The sequence below is a fragment of the Grampus griseus genome, assembly GCF_964374135.1.
Source record: "Grampus griseus genome assembly, chromosome: X".
NCBI lineage: Eukaryota > Metazoa > Chordata > Mammalia > Artiodactyla > Delphinidae > Grampus > Grampus griseus.
In genome coordinates this window covers 59566922-59587654 of record NC_138999.1, presented here as the reverse complement: position 1 = coordinate 59587654, position 20733 = coordinate 59566922, and the positions used below count along the sequence as shown (strand labels likewise).

General features: G+C 35.5%; 1 protein-coding gene across 1 annotated transcript in view; it reads left to right on the top strand.

Annotated features, from left to right (window-relative positions):
• TEX11 (testis expressed 11) overlaps positions 1-20733 on the top strand; it is a gene marked incomplete at both ends in the record, with an annotated part of 320506 nt that overhangs the window by 83571 nt on the left and 216202 nt on the right. The window contains one exon of the mRNA XM_082682068.1: positions 3979-4064. Within this exon, the coding sequence (XP_082538194.1) occupies positions 3979-4064 (86 nt within the window). The remainder of the gene's footprint in view (positions 1-3978; positions 4065-20733) is intronic.

Sequence of the window (20733 nt, the reverse complement as noted above, 5' to 3'; positions counted from 1 at the left end):
TCAGTCTGACATCTTTAACAGGAATGTGATGCTGGCTTTTTTGTTTGTTTTCTCTGCTTTTTGTTTCCTGTCTACTTTTTCCCACCTTCCTGTGGGTTAGATGAACATTTTTAGAATTACATTTTATCTATATTATTTTTGAGTTCTGTTTTTGTAAGGACAGTCATGATGGATTTAGGATGCACCCTAATCCAGTATTACCTCACCTTGATTATACTGCAAAGACCCTATTTCCAAATAAGGTAAAGTTCACTGGTTCCAGATGGACATGAATTTTGGGAGGAGGGCATTATTTAACTCAGTATAGTCTTGATAGCATAAGTCCTTTTACTTTATTCTTCTTCAGTGTTGTTTTAGCTGTTCTGGGCCTTTTACTCTTCTATATTCCTTATAGAGTCACCTTGTCAAGTTTGGTGAAAAACTATTGAAATTTTGATTGAAATGGCATTTGATTTATAATTAATTTGGAGGGTATCACTGTCTTTATAATGTTGAGTCTTCTTATCAATGAATGTGATATGTCCTAATTTATATAGTCGTCTTTAATGTATTTCAACATAGTTTTGTAATTTTCTGTATAAAAATATTTCAGTCAACTTGCTGTCATAAGTGATATCTTAGAGTTTACATTTTTATTTGTCATTGGTTGCATTTCAAAGCAGTTGCTTTTAAATGTTTATTTAATATCCAGCAACTTCTCTGAACTCTTTTGTTAATTCTAATAATTTCATCTGTAAAGTTTCTTGGATTGTTTGCATTTGCATGTTTTTACCATCTCTTTCTTTTGTCTCTAGCTCTGTTGCTATCTATTTCACATTATAAATTACTAGAGGACGGACACCTTTCTTTAATATGCTTTGTAGAGTAAATGGACATTGAATTGCATATTGAAAGATATGAAAGGAGACTCATAGCTGGTGTTTAGGGAAAGAAAACGTTTGGTATCTTGTACAGAGTTAGAGATGATAAAGGGAAAAGCAAATGTAAAGAGAGGGGAAAGGACTGAATTAGAGGATCAAGGATATGTAACAGAAAAGTAATTATTAACTATGCCTTCGTTAGGATGGGGCTACCAGTAAAGGACCTTGAAGTTCAGAGTTGAGAGTTTGTATATTGTTTAGAAGGTGATTGATAAAACTATACTGTTAGAAAACTCATGATTTTCATTCTAAAGGTCAATGAAATTATTTAGTGTGCTTTTGATGGGCTTAAGGTTTAGACAAGACCTGAAAATCCAGGGCAAGAAATCTTATAATGAGAGGAAATGATCGGATAAAGGTTGGAGAGGAGCTAACTGTAGTGTTATTCACTTAAAAAGAATTAATGAATTAAATAAGCCAACTCTCTTATTTCTGAGACATCCTTCCTGTATCCCAAAACTAGATTAGGAATTACTTAAGGTGTTGACATGATGGCAGAAGGTAATGCTGTATTGTTTAGAGGCAGAGAAATAAAGTGTTTGGAAAATTGTATCTTAGAGCACCAGGAGAAATAACGAATGACCTGTTGTTTATTATTACTGAGACATCTGAGGATTAGAGAAAGCTGAGTAAGGGAGGATTGGAAGGTAAACGTCTTAAAGCCATTAAGGAAGAAAGGCAGGCAATTATCATTCAGTTATTGTTACACAATTATAATTGAACAAAATGTAAAAATACATGATCTATAAATGTTTAAAAGACAGCAAAATCACAAAGAAAAATAACTTGGAACTAAAAAAATAATAGGTTTGCTTTTTCTGAATTTTAAGAACCTAATTTATAAAGTAATTCACAGAAAATGAAATTATCTAGTTAATTAAAAATAAAAAGGGGACTTCCCTGGTGGTCCAGTGGTTACGATTCCGTGCTCCCAATGCAGCGGGCACGGGTTCAATCCCTGGTCAGGGAACTATCAATAGATACCTCATGCTGCAGCTAAGAGCCCGCATGCCGCAACTAAAAGATCCCACATGCCGTAACTAAAGGTCCTGCACACCTCAACGAAGATCCCGCGTGCTGTAGCTAAGACCCAGCACAGCCTAATAAATAAATAAATATTTTTTTAAGAAGCCTCATACTGAACTCAGAAGTTAGTGATCAAACTCATTTTCAGTTGCAGTATCTAACTGAGTTTTAAAAATCATCTATATAGTCTCATCGTGGCATTGTAAATTAGGTATTCGGTTGGATCTTTTATTTCTGGGCCAGTAGATGTAGCAGTGGCTGGAGTTTCTAGAGATTCCATGAGTTCTGGTCCCATATGTCCGTTTCTATATGACCAATATACAACAGACTTACAGATCTACTTTCTTTGTGTTTTTTTGCCACTGTGTATTACTTGCAAAACGAGATGTTACCACTCCATGGAAGGCCAGGAACGTATTTTTTAAAGAGATATTTGTATAAATCTTAGTACTAAATACCCCATTAGAAATATTTCATGAGGACAGAGATTTTTGTCTGCTTTGTTCACTTATATGTCTCTAAGGCCTAAAATAGTACCTAATAGATAAGACATGCTTAGTAAATATTAATCATTGAATATATAAATGAATGAGTGAATGGAGCAGTACTGGTAGTTAAAAGATTTTTTTTCGGTCATTACATTGAAAATATTGTGCAGGTCTCTTGAAAGATATCTTAGTATTTTGTAGCTTTGGTCTTATAAGTTTATTGTTTTGTATTCTTTTCTCCCTTAGGAAGTAGTATATAATGTAAGTACACTTGAAGGGATTGTGAGGGAAGAAAAAAAAACACTGAGGAAATTGAATAAAGACTCAGTACATTTAAATGTTCATCAAAAGTTTTACTTTCCATTTTTCTCTGTGTAAGTTAGTTGCAAGCCTCTCTACAGCAAGTGGGTATAAGCTGCATTATTCCAGTATAGCTACATAACTGGTGTAGCCCTGTGTGAACCTATGGGATCTGGGGCATGTAATGAGTTAAGCTTTTTCTGCTGAAATTTTTCTGCTGAAATGTCGAGAATGCATTTAAATACTTCTGGGTTCTTGCCAGACCCACATTACCAAGACTGTTCTTTATTTTAGATTCAAATATGCAGTAGGTCTGATGTGCTCAGGCATGCATATTGAACTTCTGCTTTCTGAATGTACTGTACTGTAATTCAAAGGGAAACTTTTTTGAAGCAAGACAGCTCTTTACACATTACTTATGAATAACTTCCCTCAGATCTTGGATTCTTAATTGAGGATCTGCTTCTGTAGTCTTACTCAGGTTAAACTTATAAAGGACTCCTTTATATGGATATAATCAGTTTCTGGATAGATGGTTTCTATAAATAGTGATGGGATATTTGGGTAAATTATTAGAATTAAGTTTTTTTTCTTTTATGCCATTTCCCAGTATTTTGATGAATGAAAATTCTGTATGATATGACATTCACACAGCGACTGAGATGCTGATTAATCTGTAAGAGTATTTTCCTATGGCATCATTCACATACTTGTTCCTACCTGCATCTCAGTGGTAATTTATGTGAAGAAAATTTTTGTTGTTATCAAGAGATCCATTAAATTAACTTTCTAAAGTCTTATGACTAGATAGTGCTTTGGACACATTTCACGTTTTTTAAAGTTGTCTTAATTTTGAAAGGTATTCATTCATTTTTTTGCCCCCCTCAGTGGTGATTTTGTTTTCTTTGAATATACTCTTTTCTAACGCCTTTTACTGAATCTGGCAACCTACAGAGGCATTTTTAGCCTGCTCTTTTGCTGGGCAATGATTAGTTTTCCCATTTCCTGTTACAAAGGACCTTTTAATAATGTATTGTATTACCTTTCCATAGGGAACTAATGCCACACCCTGAGTATTTTTTAGTTCCTCTTTATATAAATTGAGAGGTTTTGATAAGGATGAGTGGGTTATTTTGATGTACAGAACACTAAGTATGTCTTAAAGACTCTGAAATGCTATAGATTTTTTTAACGTTAAGAGAATCACGAATCTGACGTATCTTTTTTTTTTTTTAATATTGTAGAGCGGATATCTTCATATTCTCTGTTATAGCTTTGGAATAGAAACCTACAAGCAGAATAAATATGAAGAAAGTTCTTTCTGGCTCAGGTAATATAAAAAAATAATGAATATAAATTAACGATTATTATCATAGAGTTCAGTTAATACTTACTATAGGGTATTTTGGCAGTTTAAACATTTTCTGATTTCAAAAGTCAACATGCTAAATTTAGTTACTCCTTTAACATGTATTGTTTATTATTCTTATATGTTGCCAGTTGATAGAAAAATGTATTCTATTGTTAATAACATAAAAGCATGTTCTCCCTCCATTCCTCCTGTGTATCTTCATCAAGAATATGGAAATCCTTATTTTTTGCTTTGGTATGTATTGCTGTCTGCTAACCCCAGAGTATAAGGGCAGGTGGGTAAATAGTAGGATCACCTAAAATTATTAGTCTTAAGAGAATCTTGGTATTTTAATATCAGTTAAGTAAGTATATATTAAGCACTTACTATATGCTTAGAACTACACTAAGATTTGTACTGTTGTGTTGAATCTGGAAATACCAGGGAATAGTGCAAAAATATAGCAACTATATGCAAGAATCCTGTGTTTCACTGAATACCTATGCCCAGTACAGGTCCTGACATAGTAGATAGTCATAGTAGATAGTCATAGTAGATACTCAGTAATTGCTAGTGAATTTCTGTGAAAAATCTATTTTTCTGGAGATGTCACATAAAGTGCTTCGCATTTTCTTTTCCTTTTTAATTAATTAATTAATGGCTATGTTGGGTCTTCGTTGCTGTGCATGGACTTTCTCTAGGTGTGGCGAGTGGGGGCTACTCTTCTTTGTAGTGCGCGGGCCTCTCATTGCAGTGGCTTCTCTTGTTGCAGAGCACGGGCTCTAGGTGTGCGGGCTTCAGTAAGTTGTGGCTCGTGGGCTCTAGAGGGCAGGCTCAGTAGTTGTGGCGCATGGGCTTAGTTGCTCTGCGGCATGTGGGATCTTCCCGGACCAGGGCTTGAACCTGTGTCCCCTGCATTGGCAGGTGGATTCTTAACCACTGCACCACCAGGGAAGTCCCAAGTCTTTTGAATATCAGAAGATTATGGAGTAAAATATAGCAAATCAATTCCTAAATGTTTCCCTTCTTTGAGTATGGGGTTAGTTCTAGTTAGTTGGAGATATTCTCTTGATTAGTCTAACTATTGTGAAAATTACATTTACCATTAATGAAATAAATAGAAATATGGTCATTAAGATTATAGTACTCATAGGCGTATATATCTCTAATAAAATACTTATGCAAATAACTTGTTTATGTAAAAGACCTTTTAGAGCTCAAAGATTGATCAAACTCTGTAACGAACTATGCCTGACAGAGCAGGCTTATGCAGTTACAAGAGGTATACTTGTCTCAATTTAGAATGTTTCATACAAGTGGAATATACCTGAAATGTTTATTATAAATCACATTTATCAATTGAATTATTAAAAATATACTAAAGGAGCTAGCTAGTTTAGCATAGGTTTACAACAAGTTTCCTTTAAATGAACAACCTTTTTATAAAGTGAATTGAATGAGTTCTATTCCAGGATTTGGCAGTATTTAGGGGAGCAGCAATCACAAAGGTTATGGCATCAACCTATCAAAAGATTAGTATGCCAAGGAGACAGGAATGGGAAGGACAAAAAAAAAAAGAAAAAAAGGATACTGTGGTGCCATGGATGGCTTCTGGAAGCTTAAGACTATGGAGGTGAGCCTGTAGTTTATGCCAGAATGAACATAAACATGAATGCTCTCTAGCAACTGCTTATAAGAGTAGGCTGAGGCTTGAAGTGGCATAAATGTAGGTTATTATCGTATATGCCATGGATTGTTGATCTCTTATCTGTCATCATCTTTTTTAGAAAACCGTACAGAAGGAAAATATGACAGTGACAGAGCATGACTGATATTTATATCATAAGCGGACTATATCAGATTTTTACTCTGTTTAGTGTCTGTATTATTAGGAACATTATTTGACCCACAGTCATATTTAGATAATAACAAATTTATAGAGCACCACTATATTTTTGACTCTTTTTGTATTCTTGTCACTAGAATGAGATTGGGAAAAACAGGAAGGACTTGAATTCTAGCCCTAGTTATTATATATTATTTTAATCTTTCTGCCAGATTATTTTTCCACATCTTTTGGGGATATAAAAATAACTTAGTGAAGTATTGTCAAATGCCTTGAAAAGGGTTATATTTTAATGTATTTAAAAAGAGGCAAAAATAATTATCAACATTGTGATACCTACTTTTTAGAATTATTCTAGAGATTAAATACGATGATGCATATATTGTAGAGTATTTAGTAACATGGCTTGGGAAATAGAAACTGCTCAATATATGGCAGTAGCTGCTGCTATTGCTAGGTGATGTGTTTGCTATTTACCGCAAATGGGCACTAATGTGGCTGCTTCACTAGTATATTCTAAAATTTATCACAGTGAAATCAAACACAGATTACTTGTTGACTTCCCAAGTAAAAATATTATAAAGACAGACACCCACATCTTTTTATCATATACTGCCATTCTTGGGGGCAGTTCTTCTTTGTGCTTTAATTATCTGTGTGTTGAGAAAACTGTTGGGAGCAGTTGGTGATACAAGCAGGAATGAATAGCTGCTAATTAAGCACCTTTCTCTGTAGGTTTTGTACTAGAAGGAGGGCATGGAAGGTGAGTGTACTTTCTACAGGCTTAACTCTTTTGAGAACAGTGGATATCTTAAGCTAGTGGTTACATACAATTTGGAAATACCCATTCAGTCTAAAAGGGAAACCCCTCATTTTTTCACAAATGATAAGATACCAAAATTGCTGTAGTATATTAGAATTTTGTTGAAGTAGAAGCCTAGAACATAAAGGGTGGTAGTGGGTATTGCTTATAAAGCTCTTTTCTTTCTCTCAGTTCTTGTTAACAGATCTCAGTTTAGGACCTTGATCAGTCTTTGTCTCCCTCTTGCCTTTTCTTTTGCTAAGAAAACTTCATAAACAGCTGCTGCTTTCCTTGATTTCTGCCACATTTTTTTGCGGGGGGGATTTTTAAAAAATTTATTTATTTTTGGCTGCTTTGGGTCTTCATTGCTGCATGCAGGCTTTCTCTAGTTGCAGCCAGCAGGGGCTGCTCTTCGTTGCGGTGCGCAGGATTCACATTGTGGTGGCTTCTCTTGTTGCGGAGCACGGGCTCTAGGCACGCAGGCTTCAGTAGTTGTGGCTTGTGGGCTCTAGAGCACAGGCTCAGTAGTTGTGGCTCACGGGCTTAGCTACTCCACGGCATGTGGGATCTTCCTGGACTGGGGATCGAACCCGTGTCCCCTGCATTGGCAGGCGGACTCTTAACCATTGCGCCACCAGGGAAGTCCCTCTGACACACTTTTTTGATTATGTCCCCTTATTAGAGATGCCACAGATTAAGAAAGGTCGCTATAATTCTGAATGAAATTGGGAATCCTTAATCTTACTTTACTGTTGGCGTCAAGGTACCTGCCTCAGTGTATTCAAATGACAAATTCAGTTAGGACTCCATAGAATATAAAATTTCAGATCTTTGAAACGAGCTTTGGAAATATGTTTAAGAGGTTTTCTTGTTTAATAAAGTACAGTTTTTCTTTTTCTCCCCTTTTGTAATTCTTGCTATACTGAGCTCCTCTGTCTGCTCCTGGCAAAGGCAAGAATAAGTAGGTGGGAAGAGACTCTTGATATAGAACTTTCTTCTGCGCTCTAGGGGATTTGTTAGTGGCCTCTCAGTTGCCCTGGTAGAATTTAAATTTAGTGTTTAGTCTTTTAAAGTCCTGTCTAACAATTTGGACATATATTTTGCTGAACTTGGCTTTTTAGAAAAGGTTTACAGAAATTGTGCTCTAACTAATTAGTATTATACAAGAAGTACTGTAAACCAAACAATAGAAATGAGTCCAACTCAAAAGGCTTTGCAATTACACTGATTTACTGCAAAGACTTTGGAGATTATTTTTCCCCTGGGAGAAAAATGCCCTCATCCCCATATCTTAGTCATATTCTTTTTTTTTTATCATGATAGAATTTGTTTATTTTTAATTTATTTTAAAAACTTATTTATTTTATTTATTTATTTTTGACTGCGTTGGGTCTTCATTGCTGCACGTGGGCTTTCTCTAGTTGCAGTGAGCGGGGACTACTCTTCCTTGAGGTGCGTAGGCTTCTCATTGCACTGGCTTCTTTTGTTGTGGAGCACGGGCTCTAGGCACGTGAGCTTCAGTAGTTGTGGTACGTGGGCTCAGTAGTTGTGGCACATGGGCTTAGTTGCTCTGCGACATGTAGGATCTTCCTGGACCAGGGCTCAAACCCGTGTCCCCTGCATTGGCAGGCGGATTCTTAACCACTGCACCACCAGGAAGTCCCACCTTAATCATATTCTTTATCAAGGATGATTTTTCCTTGATTTCTAGTAGTTCTTTCTAATTCACTCCTGTGTTCCTTGGAGCTACTGGCTGGTAAACATTTGGGGAGCCTTACTTTTCCCCTTTTGCTGTAAGACCTATTTTCTAATTACGGCAAATTAAATTTGGGAGCGAAGAATCAAAATGAAAGGGTAATACCCATGGATATAGTAAAAATAATGTTTAAAACTTCTTTGCTGATTGGGGACTTCCCTGGTGGTCCATTGGTTAAGACTCTGCATTTCCGGTGCAGTGGGCATGGGGTCGATCCCTGGTCAGGAACTGAGATCTCACATGCCACGCTGAGTGGCCAAATTAAAAATAAATAAATAGAATTAATTTTTAAAAAAACTTATTTGCTGGGCTTCCCTGGTGGCGCAGTGGTTGAGAGTCTGCCTGCCGATGCAGGGGACACGTGTTCGTGCCCTGTTTCGGGAAGATCCCATATGCCGCGGAGCGGCTGGGCCCATGAGCCATGGCCGCTGAGCCTGCATGTCCGGAGCCTGTGCTCCGCAACGGGAGAGGCCACGGCAGTGAGAGGCCCGCGTACCGCAAAAAAAAAAAACCAAAAAACAACAAAAAAACCTGCTTTGCTGATTAAAGCAGTTGTATGTGCTAAATATAAAAATTTAAATGTCGCAGAAAAAGTAATATGGAAAGTAAAAGTCCCCTGTAATCCCACACTCATAAATGCTCAGTATTAACATTTTACTTTGTTCTCTTTATTTTTTTTCAAAAATAGTTTTTAAAAACTCTTAATATATTAAACGACAAGGAAAACGTGAGAATCCTTGACATGTATTTGGAAGATTTAAGGAGTTGTGTTTTTACAAAACGTATAGTAAATAAAGAAGGTTAGTGAAATGAAACTGAGCCCAAAACTATACACAGGAAAATTCCTAATTGGTGACCTCTTGTAGTAGAGACAGTGAAATAAATTGGGAAAATGACAGAAAACATTTGAAGTGGATAGAATCCTGAAGAATTGGATAAAACCCTCAAAGTGTTTTGTAAACAATAATCTAATATTGATCTTAATAACTGAAATTTAAATGACCCTGCTGCCTTAACCTACACGTCAGAGACTAAGTGCTTATAAATTTCTGAAGAGGAGAGGCCTTTGTAGGTTACCAAAAATGAGAATATTTCTCAGCTCCTTGTGTGAGGGGCCTGGGTTGCTTTTCTCCTCTCAGCATCCAAAGAAAGCATGATTTCTTTAGCATCCTTCTGAGACCATAAGGTCTCATTTCGTATTTTCTTAAAAACACACACACACACGCACACACACACACACACACACACACACACACACGCAACCTAAACTTAATGTTGCTAGACTTTTGGATGTGAATAAATAATTGGGTAAGTAGTATGTTAGAGGAGGAGTAATTTTTTAGCTCCTTTTCTAACACCATTTTAAATTTCTCTAAAACGAATCTAAAGCCTGTCTTAGTTGGCAGCTAATGTGAGTTGTTTCTTAGTAGTTGGGGATAGTTTTTATGTTAGACGTAGTATCCTCAAGTGGGAAGAGAAGTGTGTTTCTTTCCTGTTCTATAAAACCTTTTGTATCTCTTATGGAATCGAAAGAGGAGAATTTAACAAAAATTATAGTGTTAGTTTCTAAATTTATAGTGCTTAGAGTTAGTAAACCCAGATTATGTAATTTCTATGATGGTTTTAAAAAGTAGTTATGTTTACAGTAAGGACAGTATTAATGAGATATTTTTATTTATCAGTATTTAGCTTTTACTATGGTTGTATAGGAATATGTGACACCAGAGGTCTTCTAATAAGAAGGGAAACAGTAAAGGAAATATACATAAATGGATTTATATACACAAATATTAATGGTTCAGTATATGAGCCCAAGGGCAGTTTGTATCAGTTTTAATGCTACTTAATATTCATTGCTTTATTTTTGCTTCTGTCTCAGCCTGAGACCTTGAGATTTTGACAATATTATCTGTAATCAGGCAGTGTGATCTAGGGAAAGAACACAGAGCTAGCATTAGAAAATCTGTTACTAATCAACTGTGTGACCTTGGGTCACTTACCTAACTACTATGTGCTGTGATATCATCATCTGAAAAATTAGTGCAACATTATTTGTGTAGGTGGCTTGTAATGAAGATAACATAAGTAATACAATAGTACTTTGAAAAGTTAAGGGTATTATATGATCATAGACTATGATAAAATCATTAACTGTAAAAATGATCATATAGAAGACATGTTTTAATGGAAAATGGAATGTATTAGCACCATCTTGTGGAAATATAACAAATTGTATAGTAGAAATTTTAATAAGATAATTTACTATAGATAACACTTTATAGCTGTAAGAACCCTTACAGATCATCTAGTTCAGAAATTAAGAAACTGTTCTGTGGTACCCTTAGGTTCTGCCAGAAGAGCTTCAGAATCTCCTTTAACAGGAGGAGACTTATTCACACTTCTCCAAGATCCCCATCTTGCTTCAGAGAAATTAGGCTTTAATCAGTTTCCTATGTAGTATGTCCTTTTAAGATTTTGTTTGAAAAAAATGATTCATCTGCTTAGAGTTTAAAAAATGATATCGATCAACTTCATCTTGTACAGATAAGGAAATGGAAATTTGGAGAGATTAAGAGATTTATACAAGAGATTTATGAATAGTCTTTCTCCAAATGTCAGTAGTTATGTCACCCCTATTTGATTCCTGATTTTAGTAATTTGAGTCTTTTCTCTTCTTGGTTAGTCTGGCCTAGCTAAAGTTTTGTCAGTTTGTTGGATCTTTTCAGTGAACCAATTTTTGGTTTTCGTGATTTTCTCTATTGTTTTTTTAAGTATTCTATTCCATTTATTTCCACTGTAATCTTTATGACTTTTCTCCTCTGTGCTTGCTTTAGGTTTAGTGTGCTGGCTTTTTTTTCCCCCTAAGATGAAAGGTTGAGATCTTTTTTAATATTGCTGTTTATGGCTAGGATATTTCCCCTAACCATTGCTTTAGTTCCATCCAGTAAGTTTTGGTATGTTTTGTTTTCCTTTTTCATTCAGCTCAAGGTATTTTCTAATTTCCCTTGTGATTTATTCTTTGACCCGTTGGTTATTTAGGAGTGTGTTGTTTAATTTCCAAATAACTTCTTTTTGTTCTTTACTTCTAATTTATTTCCATGTAAGGAGAGAACATATTTTGTATGATTTCAATCCTGTTAAGTCAACTGAGGCTTTTTAAGGCCTAGAATGTGTTCCATTCTAGAAGAATGTGTAGTCTGCTGTTATCTGGTGCAGTGTGGTGTAGTTGTCTGTTAGGTAAGTAGGTTCATAGTGTTGTTCAAATCTTCTGTATCCTTTTTGATGCTCTGCCTAGTTGTAATATGCATTACTGAAAGTGGGACACTGACATCCCCAAATATCATTGTTTAATTATGTACCTCTCCATTCAATATTGTTGACTTTTGCTTCATGTATTTTGGGGCTCTGTTGTTAGGTCCATATATGTTTATAATTGTTGTATCTTCCTGATGGATTAGCCTTTTTTATCATTACAAAATATCCTTCTTTATCTCTGGTAACATTTTCTTTTGTTTTGAAGTCTGTTTTGTCTGATATTAGTATAGCTGTTCTAGTGCTCTTATGGTTGTTATTTACATGGTATATCTTCTTCCATTCCTTTACTTTCATCCTCTTTGTTTCTTTGAATCTAAAGTGTGTCTCTCATCAACAGCATATAGTTGGATCTCGTTTTTGAATTTAGTCTGAAAATCCCTGCCATCTGACTGTATTGTTTAATCCATTCATATTTCATGTTAATATTTTAAAAATTTAATTTGCTTATTTATCTGTTTTATACATACTAGTGTATATATGTCAATCCCAATCTCCCAATTCATCCAACCACCACCACCCCCTCCCACTATCCCCCCTTGGTGTACATACGTTTGTTCTCTACATCTGTGTCTCTATTCTGCCTTGCAAACCAGGTCATCTGTACCATTTTTCTAGATTCCACATATATGTGTTAATATACGATACTTGTTTTTCTCTTTCTGACTTACTTCACTGTGTATGACAGTCTCTAGATCCATCCACGTCTTTACAAATGACCCAATTTCATTCCTTTTAATGGCTGAGTAATACTCCATTGTATATATGTACCACATCTTCTTTATCCATTCGTCGATGGGCATTTAGGTTGCTTCCATGACCTAGCTATTGTAAATAGTGCTGCAATGAATATTGGGGTACATGTGTCTTTTTAAATTATAGCTCTCTCTGGGTATATGCCCAGTAGTGGGATTGCTGGGTCATCTGGTAGATCTATATTTAGTTTTCTGAGGAACCTCCATACTGTTCTCCATAGTGGCTGTATCAATTTACATTCCCACCAACAAAGCAAGAGGGTTCTCTTTTCTCCACTCCCTCTCCAGCATTTTCTGTTTGTAGATTTTCTGATGATTCTAACTGGTGTGAGGTGATACCTCATTGTAGTTTTGATTTGCATTTCTCTGATAATTAGTGATGTTGAGTATCTTTTCATGTGCCTCTTGGCCATCTGTATGTCTTCTTTGGAGAAATGTCTGTTTAGGTCTTCATCCCATTTTTTGATTGGGTTGTTTGCTTTTTTGATTTTGAGCTCCATGAGCTGTTTATATATTTTGGAGATTAATCCTTTGTCCATTGATTCGTTTGCAAATATTTTCTCCCATTCTGACAGTTGTCTTTTCGTCTTGTTTATGGTTTGCTTTGCTGTGAAAAAGATTCATTAGTTCGCACTTGTTTATTTTTGTTTTTATTTCCATTACTCTAGGAGGTGGGTCAAAAAAGATCTTGTTGTGATTTATGTAAAAGAGTGTTCTTCCTATGTTTTCCTTTAAGAGTTTTATAGTGTCCAGTTTTACATTTAGGTCTTTAATCCATTTTGAGTTTATTTTTGTGTATGGTGTTAGGGAGTGTTCTAATTTCATTCTTTTACATGTAGCTGTCCAGTTTTCCCAGCACCACTTATTGAAGAGACTGTCTTTTCTCCATTGTATATTCTTGCCTCGTTTGTTGTAGATTAATTGACCATTGGTGTGTGCATTTATTTATGGGCTTTCTATCCTGTTTCATTGATCTATATTTCTGTTTTTGTGCCAGTACCATGCTGATTTGATTACTGTAGCTTTGTAGTATAGTTTGAAGTCAGGGAGCCTGATTCCTCCAGCTCCGTTTTTTTTTCTTAAGATTGCTTTGGCTATTCTGGGACTTCTGCATTTCCATACAAATTGTGAAATTTTTTGTTCTAGTTCTGTGAAAAATGGCATTAGTAATTTGATAGGGATTGCATTGAATCTGTAGATTGCTTTGGGTAGAATAGTCTTTTTGACAGTATTTATTCTTCCAGTCCAAGAACATGGTATATTTCTCCATCTGTTTGTGTCATCTTTGATTTCTTTCATCAGTGTCTTATAGTTTTGTGAGTATAGGTCTTTTGTCTCCTTAGGTAAGTTTATTCCTATGTATTTTATTCTTTCTGTTGCAATGGTGAATGGGATTATTTCCTTAATTTCTCATTCTGATCTTTTGTTGTTACTGTATATGAATGCCAGAGATTTCTGTGCATTAATTTTGTATCCTGCAACTTTACCAAATTCACTGATTGGCTCTAGGAGTTTTCTGGTAGTATCTTTAGGATTATCTATGTATAGTATCATGTCATCTGCAGTGACAGTTTTACTTCTTCTTTTCCGATTTGGATTCATTTTATTTCTTTTCCTTCTCTGATTGCTGTGGCTAGGATATCCAAAACTGTGTTGAGTAATAGTGGCAAGAGTGGACATCCTTGTCTTCTTCCTGATCTTAGAGGAAATGCTTTCAGTTTTTCACCATTGAGAATGATGTTTGCTGTGGGTTTGTCATATATGACCTTTATTATGTTGAGGTAGGTTCCCTCTATGCCTACTTTCTGGAGAGTTTTTATCGTAAGTGGGTGTTGAATTTTCTCAAAAGCTTTTTCTGCATCTATTGAGATGATCATAGGGTTTTTATTCTACAGTTTGTTAATATGGTGTATTGCATTGATTGATTTGCATATATTGAAGAATCCTTGCATCCCTGGGATAAATTCTACTTGATCATGGTGTATGATCCTTTTAATGTGTAGTTGGATTCTATTTGCTAGTATTTTGTTGAGGATTTTTGCATCTGTCTTCATCAGTGATATTAATCAGTAATTTTCTTTTTTTGTCATATCTTTGTCTGGTTTTGGTGTCAGGGTGATGGTGGCCTCGTAGAATGAGTTTGGAGTTCCTTCCTCTGCGATTTTGTGGAAGTGTTTGAGAAGAATGGGTGTTAGCTCTTTTCGAAATGTTTGATAGAATTCACCTGTTAAGCCATCTGGCCCTGGACTTTTGTTTGTTTGCTTTTTTTTTTTTTTCTGCAGTATGTGGGCCTCTCACTGTTGTGGCCTCTCCTGTTGCGGAGCACAGGCTCCCGACGCGCAGGCTCAGCGGCCATGGCTCATGGGCCTAGCTGCTCCACGGCATGTGGGATCTTCCCGGACCGGGGCATTAACCCATGTCCCCTGCATTGGCAGGCGGACTCTCAACCACTGCGCCACCAGGGAAGCCCTGTTTGGATATTTTTAATCACAGTTTCAATTTCATTACTTGTGATTGGTCTGTTCATATTTTCTGTTTATTCCTGGTTTGGCCTTGGCAGGTTATACATTTCTAAGAATTTGTCCATTTCTTCCAGGCTGTCCATTTTATTGGCATAGAGTTGCTTGTTGTAGTCTCTTATGCTTTGTATTTCTGCGAGGCCCATTGTAACTTCTCCTTTTTCATTTCTAATTTTATTGATTTGAGTCCTCTCCCTCTTTTTCTTGATGAGTCTGGCTAAAGGTTTATCAATTTTGTTTATCTTCTCAAAGAACCAGCTTTTAGTTTTATTGATCTTTGATATTTTCTCTTTTTCTATTTCATTTATTTCTGCTGTGATCTTTATGATTTCTTTCCTTCTGCTAACTTTGGGGGTTTTTTGTTCATCTTTCTCTAGTTCCTTTAGGTGTAAGGTTAGATTGTTTATTTGAGATTTTTCTTGTTTTTTGAGGTAGGCTTGTATTGCTATAAACTTCTCTCTTAGAACTGCTTTTGCTGCATCCCATAGGTTTTGGATAATTGTGTTTTCATTGTCATTTGTGTCTAGGTATGTTTTGATTTCCTCTTTGACTTCTTCAGTGATCTCTTGGTTATTTAGTAACATATCGTTTAGTCTCCATGTGTTTGTGTTTTTTACATTTTTTCCCCTGTAAATTATTTCTAATCTCATAGCATTGTGGTCAGAAAAAATGCTTGATATGCTTTCAGTTTTCTTAAATTTACCAAGGCTTGATTTGTGACCCCCAATATGTGATCTATCCTGGACAGTGTTTTGTGTGCACTTGAGAAGAAAGGGTAATCTTCTGTTTTTGGTTGGTATGTCCTATAAATATCAATTAAATCTACCTTGTCTATTGTGTCATTTAAAGCTTCTGTTTCCTTATTTATTTTCTGTCTGGCTAATCTGTCCATTGGTGTAAGTGAGGTGTTGAAGTCCCCCAGTATTATTGTGTTACTGTTGACGTCCTCTTTTATAGCTGTTAGCAGTTGCCTTATGTATTGAGGTGCTCCTGTCTTGGGTGCATATATATTTATAATTGTTATATCTTCTTCTTGAGTTGATCCCTTGATCATTATGTAGTGACCTTCCTTGTCTATTGTAACATTCTTTATTTTATACTCCATTTTATCTGATGAATATTGCTACTCCAGCTTTCTTTTGATTTCCATTTGCGTGGAATATCTTTTTCCATCCCCTCACTTTCAATCTGTTTGTGTCCCTAGGTCTGAAGTGGGTCTCCTGTAGACAGCATATATATGGGTCTTGTGTTTGTATCCATTCAGCGAGCCTGTGTCTTTTGGTTGGAGCATTTAATCCATTCACATTTAAGGCAATTATCAATATGTATATTTCTGTTGACATTTTCTTAATTGGTTTTGGTTTGTTTTTGTAGATCCTTTTCTTCTCTTGTGTTTCCCACTTAGAGACATTCCTTTAGCATTTGTTGTAGAGCTGGTTTGGTGGTGCTGAATTCTCTTAGCTTTTGCTTGTCTGTAAAGCTTTTGATTTCTCCATCAAATCTGAATGAGATCCTTGCCAGGTAGAGTAATCTTGGTTGTAGGTTCTTCCCTTTCATCACTTTAAATATATCGTGTCACTCCCTTCTTGCTTGTAGAGTTTCTGCTGAGAAATCAGCTGTTAACTTCATGGGATTTCCCTTGTATGTTATTTGTCATTTTTCCCTTGTTGCTTTCAGTAATTTTTCTTTGTCTTTAATTTTTGTCAATTTGATTACTGTGTGTCTCAGTGTGTTTCTCCTTGGATTTATCCGACCTGGGATTCTCTGTGGTTCGTGGACTTGGGTGGCTATTTCCTTTCCCATGTTAGGGAATTTTAGACTATAATCTCTTTAGATATTTTCTCTGGTGCTTTCTCTCTCTCTTCTCCTTCTGCGACCCCTATAATGCGAATGTTGGTGCGTTTAATGTTGTCCCAGAGGTCTCTTAGGGTGTCTTCATTTCTTTTAATTCTTTTTTCTTTATTCTGTTCTGTAGCAGTGAATTCCACCATTCTCTCTTTCAGGTCACTTATCCGTTCTTCTGTCTCAGTTATTCTGCTATGATTCCTTCTAGTGTATTTTTCATTTCAGTTATTTTATTTTTCATCTTTGTTTGTTCTTTGATTCTTCTAGGTGTTTGTTCTGTAATTCTTCTAGGTGTCTGTTAAGTATTTCTTGCATCTTGTTGATCTTTGCCTTCATTCTTTTCCGAGGTCCTGGATCATCTTCACTGTCAGTATTCTGATTCTTTTTCTGGAGGGTTGCCTATCTACTACATTTAGTTGTTTTTCTGGGGTTTTATCTTGTTCATTTATCTGGTACATAGTCCTCTGGCTTTTCATTTTGTCTCTCTTTCCGTGAATGTGGTTTTCATTCCACATTCTTCAGGATTGTAGTTCTTCTTGCTTCTGCTGTCTGCCCTCCTCATGTGTAATATTATTTTTGGATTTATACCTGATATTTTGCTTTTTGTTTTCATGTTTTGTTTCATAACTACCTTCCCCCTCTTTTTCACCTTTACTACCTCCTTTTGTCTTAAAAGTGGATATTTTTTGAAAAGTAATGCATTTATTTTTTATTGTGGTTATGTATATATCATAAAATTTGCTATTTTAATCATTCTAAGTATAATTCAGTGACATTAATTACATTAGCTCTGTTATGCACCTCTCATCACTATTTCCAAAACCTTTTCATCAACCCAAACAGAAACACTGTAACTGTTAAACATTAGCTCCTACTTCCTCCCTCCCGCTCATCCGCAGAAAGCTAATCTGCTTGCTGTCTCTATGAGTTTGCCTATTCTGTGTACTTCATATAAGTGGAATCACACAATATTTGTCCTTTTGTGTCTGGCTTATTTCACTTAACGTGATATTTTCCAGTTTCATCCATGTTGTATAATGTATGGATACTTCATTCCTTTTGTTTTTTTCTTTTAACTCATGACTTATTTTACTGTGGTAAAATGTATATAACATAAAGTTTACCATTTTAACCATTTTGAAGTGTACAATTCAGTGGCACTTAAGTACATTCACAGTGTTGTGCATCCATTAGCACCCTCCATTTGCAGAATGTTTTCATCACTCCAATCAAATTCTGTTCCCATTAAACAATAACTCAACTCCTCCCACTCCTCTCAGCCCCTGGTAACCTCTATTCTACTTTGTCTCTATGACTTTGCATATTCTAGGTTGATCATATAAGTAGAGTCATATATTATTTTTTCTTTTTTGATTGGCTTATTTTACCTAGCATAATGTTTTCAGGTTCATCCATGTTGTAGCATGTATTAGTATTTCGTTGCCTTTTATGGATGAATAATATTGTTTTATGGATTTACCACATTTTGTTTATCCATTCATCAAGTGATGAACATTTGGGTTGTTTCCATCTTTTTTGCTATCGTGAATAATGCAGCTATGAACATTGGTATATAACTCTGCTTGAGTCCCTGCTTTCAATTCTTTTGTGTATATACCTAGAAGTGGAATTGCTGGGTCTTAAGTGGGTATTTTATACTGTATCATTTAAATTTATTGAGCAATTTCAAAAATTATATATTCTTTGAGTTATTTTCTTTCTGGTTGTTCTGGGGCTTACAACATACATCTTAATTTATTAGAAGTTACTTCGGATGTATGCTAACTTTATTCCAGTAAAATATAGGAACTTCTATATAACTCCTTTCCCTTCTCTCTTTTCTTTGCTATTATTTTTATACATATGATGTCTGTATATATTTTAAAACTCAAGAATATATGCTTATAATTATTGCTTTATATAATCTTAATGTATTCCAAAGAGTAGAGAAAAAAGGAGAGCATAAATATATTTATAGAATTTTAAAATATATTGACCTTCTTATCAGTTTTGGTTTTCTTCATTTATTCATGTAGATTTGAATTACCATCTGGTGTCATTTCCTTACTCTAATTATAATTTCATTCCAACCTGTGCTTCTTTGTGTTGTTATTGTCAAATATATTACATATGTAATGCCCCAACAATAAAATTTTATGGACTTTTATACAGGTGCTTTTTAAATAAGAAAGGAAAAAGAAGAAATATGTAATCATGCTGTTTTTTTTAATAATTATCTACTTAATTACTTTACTAACACTTTTTTTTTCTTATGAATTCAAATTGATATCTGATGCCACATGCTTTCAGCCTGGAGACTGTCCTTTTGTCTTTTATGTAAGGCTAGCAAGAAATTCTCAGTTTTTGTTTGCCTGGGAATGTAATTTACTTAGTCTTCATTTTGAAAAATACTTTTCCTAATATAGGATTCTTAGTTGATAGTTTTTTTTTCTCTCTGAGCCTTTTGAATATGTCATCCCTGCCTCCTGGCCCCCATTGATTCTGATGAGGAGTCAGCTGTTACTTACTATCATTCCCTTTTACATGAGGAAACATTTTTCTCTTATTGCTTTCAGTACTTTCTCTTTGACTTTGAATACTTTGACCATAATGTGTCTGGTTATGGATTTCTTTGTGTTATCCTACATGGAGCCTTTTAAGCTTCTTGATGTGTAGATTATTGTTTTTCATCAAATTTGGGACATTTTCAACCATTATTTCTATCCCTTTCTCTCACTTCTCTCCTTTCGGTACTCTTGATTGTGCATATGTTGGTGTGCTTAATGATGTCTCACATTTCTCTGAGGCACTGTTCTTTTTCCTCATCTTTTTTTATTCTTTAGATTTGTATAATCACTATCAGTCTATCTTCAAGTTTATGTATTCTCTTTTTGCCTGCTCAGATCGACTTTGAGCCTCTTGTAGTGAATTCTTCATTTCAGTTATTGTACTTTTCAACTTGAGAATTTCCACTTTTTTAAAATGATTTCTATCATTTAATATATTCTTACTCTCTATTTGATGAATCATTGTTATTCTTCCTTCCTTTAATTATTTAAACATGGTTTCCTAAAGTTTTTTTTTTTTTTTTTTGCAGTTCGTGGCCCTCTCACTGTCACAGCCTCTCTCACTGTGGAGCACAGGCTCCGGACGTGCAGGCTCAGCGGCCATGGCTCATGGGCCCAGCCGCTCCGTGGCATGTGGGATCCTCCCGGACCGGGGCAGGAACCCATGTCCCCTGCATCAGCAGGCGGACTCTCAACCACTGCGCCACCAGGGAAGCCCTCCAGTAGCTTCTTTGAAGTATTTTTCTACTAAGTGTAATGTCTGGGACCTCTCAAAGGCAGTTTCTATTGCCTGCTCCTTTTCTTCTGTATGAGTCACATTTTACTGTTTTATTGCATGTCATGTAATATTTTGTTGAAAACTAGACATTTTGGATAATATATTGTAGCAATTTTGGATACCAGTTCCCCCACTTTCAGGAACTTATTTTTCTTTTTATTGCTTGTTTGGTCATCTATTTGTTTGGTCACTTGACTGGACTAATTCTGTGAAGTCTATTTTTCTCACAGTATGTGACCTCTAATGTCCCTGCTGAGAGTTTTTTCTCCTGTTTTTATCTTTTCATGGTTTTCCCCTGCATCTGGATACACAAGCCCCTTGTTGGTCAAAGGTTGTTTTAAGCCAGTTCAACTTTCACTCTTTCCTGTTGGATGTGTGTTTGGCTTAAAGACTATCTTCACAGTTCAGTGAATTTATCATTTTGCCCTGTATTCATCCAGGGGGTGGTAGCTAGTAGGTCCTTTCTCT